The sequence below is a fragment of the Colias philodice genome, chromosome 5 (genome assembly GCF_061535455.1).
Source record: "Colias philodice isolate Cphi_HAF_F1 chromosome 5, ilColPhil1 Martin Lab GWU primary, whole genome shotgun sequence".
In the NCBI taxonomy this organism is placed as follows: Eukaryota; Metazoa; Arthropoda; class Insecta; order Lepidoptera; family Pieridae; genus Colias; species Colias philodice.
The window spans coordinates 1,633,055-1,647,376 of NC_143090.1; the positions used below are offsets into that span (position 1 = coordinate 1,633,055).

Below are 14,322 nucleotides of genomic sequence, written 5' to 3' on the forward strand. Positions count from 1 at the left end.
CTCTAAAGCGTATTAATTTTTATCTGTGCCCAATGCTAAAGTGACATTTGACTTTGACTGTGACATTTGACAACCGACATTGACGGCTGAAATTAAATAAATTTCGTCAAATTACAAATCGACCTCTATCAATAGTCTTGTTGCTGAAACATTGCTATAGCATTAGAGCCTTGATTATTTAATATAAATTGTGAATATAAACCGATATTACGTGTGAACAGCGAAGCCACAAGAGTGCGAAATAAGACGTTTTCGTAGGTACAGTATCTTATTCTTAAGTAAGCAGTGAAGTGACAATGAAGACGATCCATTGATTTTTCCTATAAACTAGTGATCTTTGCACCGGTTCATAGTTCTTATATCTATTCCGCTGTGTACAAAAATACTAATTACGGTTCTTATTAAATTATATCAATTGTGTAAGTATATATTTAACGTTTAACCGAAATACTCAGTTATGCTTATGATAAGACCTTACTATAATTGAATTATTTTTAGTACACAACTAATACGTTTTCCTTACGCTATATAGTATTTTTTTATTTGATTTTTAACCTTGAAGTTCAAAGTATTTTTAGTTTCACTATAGTGTTTATTGACAATCTGTGTAGTGGACTGTGAAACCCCAGTAAGTATAAATTAGGTTTTTTTTTTCATGTAATATAATTTACACAATCATTTCATACTTACTTATACATCACCTTAATATTTATCACATAAAGTGCCTAATATTCTTAGTATAAGGTAGTCATATTAAAATTTACTGCTTATTTTAATTTCTTCTTTTTTATTAGCTCTGGCTGTATTTATTATTTATTCCATTAATAAAAGAAAACTAATGAAAAAGTAAGTGTACATTTTATAATATTAACCTAAATTATGAAATATGTGGTCTTATCACTAAACAGCAATTTCTTCCGGGAAACCTTATCTTTTCAATGGATTGGTTAAACATTGATTTACATTATCTATTATATTATTACTCTTATGATGATGATCTTATTAAATTGAGCACAGTTTAAACTACATGTGTTATATTAAAGTTTAAAAGTCTAGCTGAACATAAATTCAATTCACAAAATATTTTTTAACAAAAATATTAAGCTATTTTTTTATTTATACTTAACTTCTATCAATTGTAGCATGATGTTATATAGTCTATTACATACATACTTCCATAGACTTAATTAATTATCTAATATAAGTACATTGGATTTTCAATTCAAATAAACAGTTCCCAAAAGTAGTGTGTTAAACCAAACAAATAGACTTCGCAAACTCTAATTTCTTTAATCACATAACATTATAGAAGTAATGTTTATTAAACTACCACAAATTCAATATTTCGAGAAGAATCGGCTTAAAAGCTTTGCCTTGTTTTCATAGTACAAAATATAGAACTTTTAATATGAACAATTGCCAAATTATGTATTAGGTATGCATAAATTCATCCCAATAATAATGCAAACTTTTGATTCTTCAACATGCTATTTTCTACACAATGTTTTTCTTCACCGTTTCAAGCAGTTGTGATGTCCACATGCACAGATAAATTCAATATTTTTTCAGACATCTATTACTGGGTTCCTGTTAAGGGCATATATTTTTATAGTTTCTGACTGATTTGATTGTAAATAGCTAATCTGAAATTTAACCGATTTCGAAATATTCAAAGTTAAATATTTTTCGAGTAGAATGTAGATTATAATGTTTTATTATCTCAATAACTGATATCGAAAAATTAATGAAGAAAGAAAACTAATGAAGAAGTCATTGTGACATTTTGACCCATTGAGCTCCAAGCGGCCCGATCGGTCCCACAATAGATTTTCTATTGTGTCTGTGGTTCCGGGGCCTGAGTTATTAACAATCTTAGCAAATATAGGGACGGATTGTGTTTTATACTATGATCAATTTAAATAAATGTTTGTTTTGTATGGGGATAGTGATAGAGATTAATGTAAAAATTAAAATCTCATGACAATAAGATAAGATAAGCCAGAAACCTTAGCCCTTTTTCATAAACATAGTCTCATATTTCATACTTTTGAACTTTACCCAGATAGGCAGCAGTCTAAAGGACAAAGTTAAAAATTTTACTTATCAATATTTATAAAAACAGGTGTATTGTAATGATCTATTTATTAACTTGCTTTCCGCCCAAGGCTTCTCTTGCGTGCGGTTATCGCGTGCCAGACACACGTAATTATCCTATATTTTACACGCGTCAAGTTACAGACTACACACAGAGTGAGTTACGTATATTTTATAAGGTTAGTACTTAGTATATAAAAAATTCAAATAAACTGTACCAATATTAACACAAAAATAATAACGTTTTGTTTCAGTAAACAAACGGAAATTCATAATATGCAAATACAAGTGTTTTTAAAGCAATAGAGATTTACTTCACTAATTTATTTTGGTAATTATAATCTATCATTACCGTGTTTAGCCTATTTAGTGAGAGTCCTAATACATCATTCATATTCACATGGAGTGTATGTATTAGGCATTTTTCTTCAAAAAGCCAAAGTAGAACAACATCCAAATCACAAGCAAAATCAGTGTCCAATTCAATCACACTTCAACAAAGAATAATATCGTAATGACGGATTCAAGCTAAACACGCGTGTAGTTCCGAGCTATAAGCAAGTCACTGAAATAGTTGAAAGTCAAAGAAAATAATAGTGGGTTCAAGTATCGTCTATGATTGGCCAGAAACAATACAAAAGAATTCCAGCGCGCGCCCATAAAGGCAATAATTCTCGGAATAACTTAATGAGTTGACTACCTGATAATTTCTAATTTGAATGTTGTACGCCAATTTAACATTTTTTTAAATACTTTATACCACACAATTATACCTTTTTGTAATTTGTATGAGATGTAGAAGTTTTTAAAATAAAGTTCCACAGGGTCACCATACATTTTTTTTACACCAGCTTTGTTCAAACTTCAGTCCGTAAATTTTTAAAACGTAAAATTTTACCTATGTTTTGGTCTAATTTTGTTGTTGTTGTTAATTTTGCTTGAGTATCATTTTAATTAGGAAGACTTATGTATTCTTAACAACCTTGAACAAAAAAATAAGAATAAAATAAAAACAGAAATGGTAAAAGTTCATATTAAGCTTACGTGGATGATATTTTTATCAAATTTTGAAAATAAAGCATAAATCAAAAACTTTATGGTTTAGGACAATAAATTTTAGTATTTTTGTTAGATAATAAGTCCCTCTACTCCCCATAACCCGTTGGTCCACTACTTACGGGACACCCTGTATATCAAGAATTTTAACTGGTTTCATTATTATTTTTCTCAATATTTCGAACACTCGAACAGCGAGGCAGATTTAAATCAATAGATCTTTTAAAGTTCGTACAACCTCCATGAAACCTAACCATAACTATTATATACTAGCGGTCCGCCCCGGCTTCGCCCGTGGTACATGTTTACGTTTTCTCTACATAAGAACCATCCTCGTACTTCAAGGAATATAATAAAAAAAGAATTATCGACATCGGTTCAGCCGTTCTCGAGTTATGCGCTTACCAACAAATTTTGCGATTCATTTTTATATATAAGAGAAGAAGATTACCTAATTAGCTATTTCAGCCAAGTCGTAAAATATGTTATCCCATCAATATAGTATTAAAAAAAACGTTAACCCAAACGTATATACACTCTATAGCCATAGGGTACAGGCACATCTTAAAAAAAGAGCGTGTGTGCCGAGCACATTAGCACACGTATCAGAAGTGAAACTTCTTTGGCAAGATTCAAAGATACCGAAATCGTCGCCTTACTCCAAGAAATGACTGTATTGCCATGACGCGACCTTTAAGTTTTTCTCTCAACGCGCCTAAAGAAATTTCACTTCAAAAACTTCCTTTCAATATCCCGAATTGCGTCTCAGCTTAATTAAGTAGAAGCCTCACATAATTAGGGCGGCTATTAACGCGTGGCCAGCGAAATGCTATCAAATTACGATATGACCTCAATCCTATTAGCTGAATACTCACAAACTCGTTAAGTTTCGCTATCAATGCGGAAATGTGAGCAAATCTTGGAATATTAATCTGATACGTTTCTGAAAAGATTTACGACGTCATGTTTATCAAGTAGCAAAATTAGGACATAGAAATGAGAATTTTATGACTGAAAGAGGACCAAGTGAAAACTCGGGAATTGACAAAAAAAATTTCTTACAACCTTTATGCTTTCCTAGGTGATAATCTTCTAAACTTTTCTCGAATATGTGTCGCTACCTTGATCAACTATTTAATAGGAACCTAGCATCTTTATGAACTGCTTTATCGGCTTGAATACGTTAGAGCCTATTCAACGGTATACCTAATAGGGTAAATATGGGATAAACAAGGCTGATCGTCAATTTTACCACGTTTTTATTGACATGTTAACTGCTCAAGTCATATACAGTTATGATCCCATTAACCCTCCCTTAAACTAATTGGCTACAACATAAACGTATCAAAACATCCATAAACTTGCGGATTTACAATATTAGCAGGATAGCATTAAATTTTTTTTTTTTTTTTTTTTAACAGTACAATAGGGGAGCGCTTGGCCACGATCTCGCCTGATGGTAAGCTGAGATGTGGCCTAAGATGGAGCGCGCTGCCCTAGAATGTACCTGTTCACTCTCCTCTTGAAGACCTCCATATTGTACTCATCGGGGAACACAGATGCAGGAAGCATGTTCCAGTCCCTAGCGGTTCGAATAAAGAATGACGATCCGAACCGCTTTGTCCGGGTACATGGAACATCAACCATGTGGCGATGCCTAGAATCTGTGCGCCTCGACGAACGATGGAAAAACGGGGATGGCGGAATTAGGTCGTGCAATTCCGCAGCGCACTCACCAAAGTGTATCCGGTAGAAAGCCGATAAACTTGCCACTCTGCGGCGATGAGCGAGGCTGTGGAGTTTTTTGCCTACTAGCTCATCGTCGTTTATGAGCCTCTTGGCGCGCCTCTCTATCGCCTCAAGCGTCTCCAGCTGGTACTTGGCAGATCCATCCCAGAGGTGAGAGCAGTATTCCATGCACGATCGGACTTGTGCTTGATAAAGGTTGAGCAACTGTCCCGGACTGAAATACTGCCTCACCTTCGCCAGTATACCGAGCTTTTTTGAGGCTACTTGGGCTTTTGATTCAATGTATGAACCAAAATTGAGAGTAGGCGTCAAGGTGATACCAAGAAGCTCGAGGTGGTCAGTTATCGGTACGGATACACTTTGGAAAGACGGAGTCAGGTTGAATGGACTCCGTTTTGCGGTGAATAGACACGCCTGGGTCTTGGTCGCATTGAACTTGACCAGATTGGCTTCGCCCCAGTCGGAGACTGCCTGTAAGGACAAGTTCATGCGTTCGACCATCGCCTCCCGTAGAGACTGGATTTGTGCCGTACTGGCTCGCGCGCTGGATGCGTATCTCTCCACAACGGTGCTATCGTCTGCATACCCATAGATACCGGGTTTCAGCAGATCGTTTATGTGTAGCAGGAATAGTGTTGCGGAGAGAACTGATCCCTGAGGGACCCCGGCGTTAATAGCCATTTGGTCGGACGAGCAACCGTCGACGACTACTCGAATCGACCGATCTCTCAGGAAATCTGAGATCCATGCGCAAAAACCGGTAGGCAGACCGTATGATGGAAGCTTGCCGATAAGACTATCATGCCAGACCCTATCGAAGGCCTTCGAGATATCAAGGGAGACGGCAAGCGCTTCACCATGATTCTCTATGGCCTCACTCCAGATGTAGGTGGCATACGCTAGAAGATCCCCAGTGGACCGATTTCGGCGGAATCCGTATTGGCGGTCACTGAGTAGATCGTTCGCTTCTAGGTATGCCATAAGCCTGCTGTTCAGTACACGCTCCATAGTCTTAGAGAGTATGGACGTGACTGAGATTGGCCTATAATTGGAGGGGTCGGCACGACTGCCTTTTTTGGGCACAGGCTGCACGTTGGCAAGTTTCCATGAATTCGGTACTTTTCCAGTCGTCATCGAAAGGCGAAAGAGGCGTGTCAAGACAGGAGCGAGCTCAGGCGCACAGGTTTTTAGCACTATGGCTGGAATTCCATCAGGGCCACTAGCTTTGTTCACGTCAAGACTTCGCAGCGTTTTAAGAACCTCAGTCTGTCGGATGCGAATTTCCGGCATGCTCACCTCGCATCCAGGTAGACTGGGAGGTTTGGCGCTTGCGGGATCTAGACGTGAATTTTCTGCGAACAGAGTAGCAAGTAGGTTCGCTTTCTCTGCGGCAGTGTGAGCCAGCGACCCATCCGGTTTCAGCAGTGGAGGAAGTGAGGGGCGGCAGAAATTCGATTCAACCGACTTTGCCAGGGACCAAAACGCTTTACTACCAGAGGGGTAAGAAGCCAGTTTGTTCCCTATACGGCTAACGTGGTCAAATCGAGCTTTCCGTAGAGCCTTTTTGCAGGACTTGGCGGCCCGGTTGAAGGCTTTCTTCTTCTCAGATACGTCCTTGGCCTTGCGGTGTCGAGCATCAGCCCAGGCCAGATATGCTTCATGTTTAAGCGCTTCAGCGCGTCTACATTCGGCTCTGAACCAGGGTTGAGCTTTGCTGGACGTGGCCACATCGGAGAATGGAATATAATACTCCATTCCCTGCCGCAGCACATCAGTCACAGCATCCGCACAGGTTGAAGGGTCTTCAGAAGAAAAGCAGACAGGCCGCCAGGGATAAGATGCAAAGAAAGAACGCATCTCGTCCCAATCTGCTGACTTGTATCGCCACACGCGCCGAGAGCCCCTGGGACTGGGATCGGGCGGCGAGTAGACAGATACAGATTTCACCAGACAGTGGTCGGAGCTGCCAAGCGGCGATGAAATCGCTACCGAGTAACGGTCTGGATCGGTTGTCAGCAGAAGATCCAAGCAATTGGCTGTATGGCTCTCAACATCAGGAACCCGCGTCGCTCCTTGGACCAGCTGGGTGAGATTTAACGCTATAGCGAGTTTACGCGTCTCTCTCCCAGCGAGGTCAGTGCACTGGTATGGGTATAGCCACTCCTGGTGGTGGGCATTAAAATCCCCCAGAAGCACTAGCTGAGCGGAAGGGTATTTGTGTTGAGCAGCATCCGCCGCCTCACTTAGGTACTCTGTGAGCCTGATCGTCTCCTGGTCTCCGCTGTGCGCTCGGTAGACACAAGCATAGATGAGTTTCTCTAGGCCTGTGTCCACCAGCATCCAAAGTACAGAGAAATGGGGGTCTTCAAGGTAACGGAGACGCCGACAGCAGATGTCGTCACGTACGTACGCGCACACACCTGACCGAGCTTTAAAGTTATGCTCCAGGGTGTAGCCGGGATACGATAGGTACGCCTGATCAGACGGACATCTAATCTGCGTCTCCGTGAGGAACAAGATACAAGGCTTGCTAGTCTCTAGGTGGAAATGGACTGCAACGAGGTTGGAGTGTAGACCTCTGATGTTAGTGAGGTCTACTTTCAGCGAGAGGGAGTGCTGCCGCTGTACAACTTTATTCTTGTACCTTGCTTTTTTCATATAAATTAAAGAGTGAAGTAGGTGTGAAGACGGCAGTGAATCGAGGCGCTATACTTCTAGACCTGAGACACACACTCAGAAGCTACACTGATGGGGACTAGTCTGGAGACTGCGGGGACGCCCGAGCCCCCCCAAGGATGTCCATAGGGCCCTCTCGTCCGGTCGCCAACCGGCACTATGGCGCATCTTGGGATTTTTCGCTAGTTGGCGGGGCAGCCTTTCACATGTGGCTAGCACGCTACTTGGGCCCCCTACTGACTAGCGGTCGGCCAGCGGTGAACCGTGCCTCGGATCCCGCTACCCTCCATGACTAGTCTCCAGGTGCAACAACATAAATGTGCGTCAAATCGTCCAGGTTGTATAAGCGCAACTGATTCGACCCGTCTTCACATGGGCTACATCAGCTTCATCGTGTCGGAACGCGGACGCTTGGCGACACGGCTTCAGCTGATGGGTGGTCATTATAGCCGCGACGATTGTCTCCCACCATGTCACCTGATTAGCACCACCCAGGGGCCACGTGTAGGGAATCCATACTCCGGGTATACTCCTACGGACGAAGGTGACTCGGCCCCCAAAAAAAAATAACTACAGAAAAAAAATAACTACAAATGTATTCGGTCAAGGTAGGCCTCACCCTTGTTTACCATAGGCACGTAATAGACCTAATTCTAAGCTTCTACGCCAACGCCCAGCTTTCTAAAAATAAACATTACCTACATATTTATACAATTTCTACTGAAAATCGATGGTGCCTTCAACCATTTATTCGAACGATCCTTAAAAACTTTAAAATGCTATAAATATGTTGTGGTAAAATATGGTATTTCAATATAAACACTTTATTATTTATGACTTCTTAACCGTCAAAACTCTCCAGCATTACATATTTTCAAAGTCAACCCTTAAGAAATAACAAGATATATTAATAGGGGAATAAAATATTGGACATAAATTCCTATAATTGGCAATTAATCGTAATAGAGACAAGAATATTAGAAACAAACTTAGCTTAAACCCAGTTTACGCGGATTAATAGTTAAAGGTGGCACATAAATGCCTAGTGCTAACAACCTTGCAGTGTGTGCTCATTTATTACGTACACTATGCCTTGTTAAGCGGTAAAGGCAGTGTCGGTTGAATAAAACAGAAAAGACTCAACGGTTAGATAAACGATGGAAATCGTGCTGGCTTTGTGTGACATTATTGTCGCGTTCGTCTTGAAAAGTGATTTTATTTAGCAGAAATGATTTGTGGAATAATTTTAATCACCGTAAAGCTTTTGATAATCTCTCATTCAAAAATAACTTAATTCAAATCTAAAATTTTGTCTTCCATTTCTGTAGTTATTATTTTTATCAACTACAAATAAGTACGCATATAATATCTGGAGATCTACCCTACTAAATTGGTTACGTTAAAACAGTACGTTTCATTAGCTTTGAGATTATATCTTAAATTAAAATTAATGGAGTACTTAGTCCTATATTATGAAGAAGGGCATTTTAAAATAACTTTTATTCAATTACTTTAAAATCATATTTGTCCACAGTATATTGCAGACATAGAAATCATTGAAAATGAGCGGATCTTGGGAAGAGTTTTTCGCGACGCATCTGCCTCCAACCGATTTTGAGGACAATCGTTCGCTTCTCAAGGAGTTTTGTGAGCGACATGACAGACAGGGACACAAGATAGTACTTGTCACTGTGAGTATGTTAAGAACTTATAAGAAAATCTTAGAAAAAAACACCCAAAACCATCGTTCGAGTGCCTAAAAATGTAGAAACCAGGCTATTTACAGTTGAGTTGACGTAAGATGAGACAAAAAAGAAACTAATGAACTTTAAACACTTTAAAGCGAAAGATAAGTGATAAAATTTGACGTCATTATTATCACACAGTTTTCTGCTGTACAATGCCACACACGATGTCTTGCTCACTTGCATCATATATTTGTAATTTTCTATGCGAAAAAACTCAGCAATATTCAATCAAAGATTAACTTGTAACGTTGTAGTTTTCTGTGCAAAAGATGTTAGCAGTTTGATGGAGAAATTCAAGATTTTATCAGATTTGAAAGAGATTTATTAACACTTTTGATAAACTTCGCGGTTTCAGCCGCGAGGCTCCGCTCCTGTTGGTCTTAGCGTAATGATATATAGACTATCCTCGATAAATGGGCTATCTAACAAAAATTTTTTTCAAATTGGACCAGTAGTTCCTGAGATTAGCGCGTTCAAACAAACAAACAAACTATTCAGCTTTATAGTATTAGTATAGATATTATTTATATCTACATTTAAAAAACTTTCTCCTATAGTTAAAATCTTCGATTTACTATAATACTCGCGTAAAATCAAACCTTTTTCCCTCCAAAGAACCTTCAATACGGTATTTTTATTCGATTATTCGTTTACTTGTCCCCAGTCCGGCGGTACCACAGTACCACTAGAGCACAACACAGTCAGATTTGTCGACAACTTCAGTGCGGGGAAACGTGGTGCGGCGTCAGCGGAATATTTCCTGGAACAAGGGTACGCGGTGATCTTCATGCACCGACAGAAGTCTCTGGAACCCTTCACGAGACACTTCAATGGACCCAAGCTGCTGGATATGCTAGAGATACAGGAACAAGACAATAATACTACTATTAGAGGTGAGTAGGAGCAGTTTAGAGTGCAGTGTAGTCTAAGCTAATCTCGTAGAAATGACATAGGAGAGATATTCACAAGATATTAAATTTGAATACATGGAACTAGCTAAAAAATGTTCACTCTTTTATATTAAAATAAGTAAGCCATTTTTAGAAAAAAATGTGTTGTTACAAAATGCTACTGGCATAACATAAGTGAATTTTAAAGACAGTGGCGCGCGGTTATGGACTTTTGGCCAAGTCTGGGCCAAGTGTCTTGTCGTACTTGTTAAAAATATAATATGTCAAAATGTGTTTGATAGACATTATTTGAAAGTCGTGAAACGGGTCCTTAACCTTCTTAATATCTAAGCAAACAAAAAATTTTTCCAATATTCCAGTAAAACAGGACAGTGTGTTCGCACTGGCGCCAGTACTGTCCCGGTACCAAGCGGCACACGCTGCGGGCGCCATCTTGCACATAGCGTTCACAACCGTGTCAGAGTACTTCTGGTTGTTGCGAGCGGCTTGTGAAGTGTTGGCCAAGTCTGGCCCAAGGGCTTTGTTGTTCTTGGCCGCGGCGGTTTCTGACTTCTATATACCGAAGGATAGTATTGTAAGTTTTATAGGTTTATACTTTAGCCGACTGACAGTGCAAGTCATTCATAAGACTGTTAATCAAATCAATTTTTAAAGCTAACAAAAATATAAAATGTCAATTTTTCCCAACATTTACGAATTTTTTCACATTTATTATTTTTAATAATTTTATAATTCCACAATTTGTTGGCAGAAGCTCCTCACGCTACGAAACAACACCATAATTTTGCGAGTTATTTAAACCGTCTAAGGGCCTATTTTTCAATGCTTGGATAAAACTTATTCGTCGAATAATGTATAAAACTACCATTTTAAAACGTATTCTAATTGCCCGTATTTGACAGTTTACGTGACATTTTAATATTATCGTTTAATAATTTATTGGACGGATAAGTTTTATCTAAGCATTGAAAAATCGGCCCTTAATCGTCTCAAACCTGTCTTTCTGACAACATTAATAAACAACATTTTCTTATTTTCCAGCCCACCCACAAAATACAGTCAGAAAGTGGTGCTCCCGTGATCCATTTACACTTAGTGCCTAAATTACTAGCGCCACTCGTTAACCTGTGGGTTCCTAACGCATTCGTCATCTCGTTTAAACTGGAAACTGATGAGAACCTGCTTATACCTAAAGCAAGAGCCGCGTTGGACAAGTATAAGCATAAAGTGAGTATTTTACACTTGGCGACATATTAAGTAAATTATTAATATACATACATAACTATCGTGTCAATTTCACATCTAATTCATAAATGGAGGACAATTTATTTTAGTGTTGATTAAATCTTCAGTTTTAACAAAAATCGGTCAATCAATAGACCACTTAATATTTTTTTGTATCACAAAATAAATGCCAGTTTCTTAAGATCCTCGTAAAACTTACCAACCAAAACAATGCAATAACGAAAGAAGACTATGGCTTGCAGTTGCATCATAAGACTGCCAAACAAAGTTAGAAGTTAAATATTCAAATTTTTCAACTAATTTACCAATCTCTCCCTTACCAAGCAATAAAGTTGTAGGTAGTTATAATAATTAAAATATAGTAATAATAATAAATTTATTATTTACAGGTGGTAGTCGCGAATATGTTACAAACGAGGCACCAACGGGTAGTCGTCGTGACGAAGGAGGCTAACCAAGAAATCGTCCTCACCAGAGAAGAAGTTCACGCAGGTATATTTCAATATTGTATCTATACTAGTCTATACTCTATACTAATGTTATAAAGAGGAAAGGTTTGTATGTAAGTATGTATGTATGTATGGTTTTCACGCATAAACTACTGGACCGATTTTGATGAAATTTGGCACAGATAATCTTTAGACCCTGAGAAAGAACATATGGTCCGGGAGCCAGCAGCAGATTTTATGACCAAGTTCCTCTCAAGCGGTAATTAGTAAAATGCATCAAAGTATAGTATTATGAAGCCTCGTGAACGTCAGCTGGAGCTCGGTTGGGGGGAAGAGCGGTTGTAGCCTCCCGTATCAGCTGACGGTTTTTCCACCAAGATACAGCCAGCTGACATATATATTTATCCACAGTTACATATAAGCTATCATCAGGTAAATTTTTGTTTGAGAGGAAATAACGGAAAATAAATTTTTCTTTAAATTTAACTTTCATGTTCGAGACACCAGCTGACGTATAATACACCATGTTGTAACCAGCTGACTATTTTTTTTTCGTTGAGATATTGGGTTAGCTACAATTTGACAAATTTTTAGCTGAGAGGAAATGAATGAATGAATGTATTTTTTTTCCTATGTGCGTGGGAGGCTACAACCGCTCACCCCCCCAACCGAGCGCCAGCTGACGTTCACGAGGCTTTATAATACTATACTCTCATGCGTCTGACGAATTATCTCTTGAGAGGAAATAGTTAACCAAATTTGCACCTGGCTCCCTAACCAATAGGCTACCTTTTATTGCGGAATATGTACCACGGGCGAAGCCGGGGCGGACCGCTAGTATTTTATACAAATAGTGATATTTTTTTAATACTTGGAATATGTGTGCCAATCCAGTCAAACGCTAACGATTATATTCCTAATTAATTCGATTGCACATGACATTTTTTTCATCATGATGCCACTTAAAATAGTGAAGAAACGAATTTATTTAATAGGATTTCAATACAATTTACATCCTACTGAACCGTATAAAAATAAACGACTCGCTGCGGGTAATTGAAATACTATTGTCTAGTTATTATATACGCTTGGATTTTAAGCTATTGCATAGCTTCTATCGCGGGCCTTGAGCGCGGGGACCGAATCGAGAAATTCCGTAACGAAAAAACCTCACGCTTCCCACTCCGACGGGCGCGGAGGTGTGGCTTGAAGGCATAGCATGCAATAGCTTTACCGCGGCAGTCCCCGAGTGCCACACGTCTTTTTTTTTTTGAAGTGAAAACTTCTTTAGCGGCGTTGAGCACTTTTTCTGTAATGGGTATAAAATCTTAAACTCGCGTCAGGACACGTGACCTGATCGAAAAAGCGTAAGACGGATGAATATCAAACATGCTCAACGTTAATAATCAAGTTTTCACTTCTGCCGGCACTCCCGGAGTGCAACCAGTCTTTTTTTTTATTAATATGTGTTAATATCTAACGTTCCAGGTGTAGACATAGAAGCGCCAATAGTCGAGGAGATAATCCGCTTGCACGGAGCGCACGTGACGTCACGTGGCGCGCGCTGAGCCGCAGCCGGCCGTCTAGCGAGACTGTACCTGGTCGACTAGGCGGGGGGACGCCGGGAGTTTTGTTTTTTAAATTTTTGAAATTGGAACAGGCGGTTGTTTATGTGCAGTTCTTTTTTTTTTGGAACTGGCTGTTTTTTGACATTGGCTTTTTTTTTAAATTGCATTTATTGAATGCCAGATATAAGTAGCTATTGGAATAGTGCAGCCTGTCTATGACAATTTTATAATTCGGTTCTTTGATGTATCTTTATTGTTTTGTTTTTGTTAAAGTTTTCCTTATGCTAAAATTGGATTGTTTTGATTATTATCATTTGCTGCTTCAACTTGAATTCTATTAAATTGTTTTTTGTTAACGAGAACTAATATTTTCTCATTTTAAATTATCATGTTTACTTATTAGTTATTATTTTAAATACGTACTAAAATTTAAAACTCCCATGGCAACCCTATATGAAGAACTTAAAAAATGGTGACTGAAAAAGTAAAAAAATTGAAAGTGCAGTGTTAATGCTAAGTGTCTTAGTGTGAAAGTGAAAGTGTGCTATTCGTCTTCTCTTCTTATGTGACTACAGATTAAAAAAGTATTTGATGCTTTAAAACACCAGCACAATAAATATACCGCTTTGAAATCCTTGGGTAAGTTACTGTTATTGAATGTCTATGGTTTCATAGACAAATTGATAGTTTTTTTTCAATTATCTGTAATCTTTTATTAATCTACACTTAACAACTCTATACCATATTACAAGGTTTCTAAATAATTGGGTGATTACAGATAGATTTGTATTTATGCCCTGGATGAAGGTAATAATTATTATCTATA

The 14,322-nt window shown here is 38.5% G+C and overlaps 1 protein-coding gene across 4 annotated transcripts; it reads left to right on the forward strand.

Annotated features, from left to right (window-relative positions):
- Positions 1-102: 102 nt before the first annotated feature.
- On the forward strand, positions 103-13,653 carry Ppcs (phosphopantothenoylcysteine synthetase). 4 transcript variants are annotated; one of them, XM_089695444.1, is made up of 7 exons: positions 103-254; positions 9,110-9,266; positions 9,988-10,216; positions 10,594-10,808; positions 11,276-11,461; positions 11,869-11,971; positions 13,417-13,653. In XM_089695444.1, the coding sequence occupies exons 2-7, from the start codon at positions 9,138-9,140 to the stop codon at positions 13,494-13,496; spliced, it is 942 nt and encodes a 313-aa protein (XP_089551570.1). In that variant the 5' UTR covers positions 103-254; positions 9,110-9,137; the 3' UTR covers positions 13,497-13,653. The 4 variants fall into 4 exon arrangements, with proteins under 4 accessions (XP_089551570.1, XP_089551568.1, XP_089551569.1 ...); XM_089695442.1 differs by having other exon boundaries at positions 118-258; XM_089695443.1 differs by lacking the exon at positions 103-254 and adding an exon at positions 275-419.
- Positions 13,654-14,322: the final 669 nt, after the last annotated feature.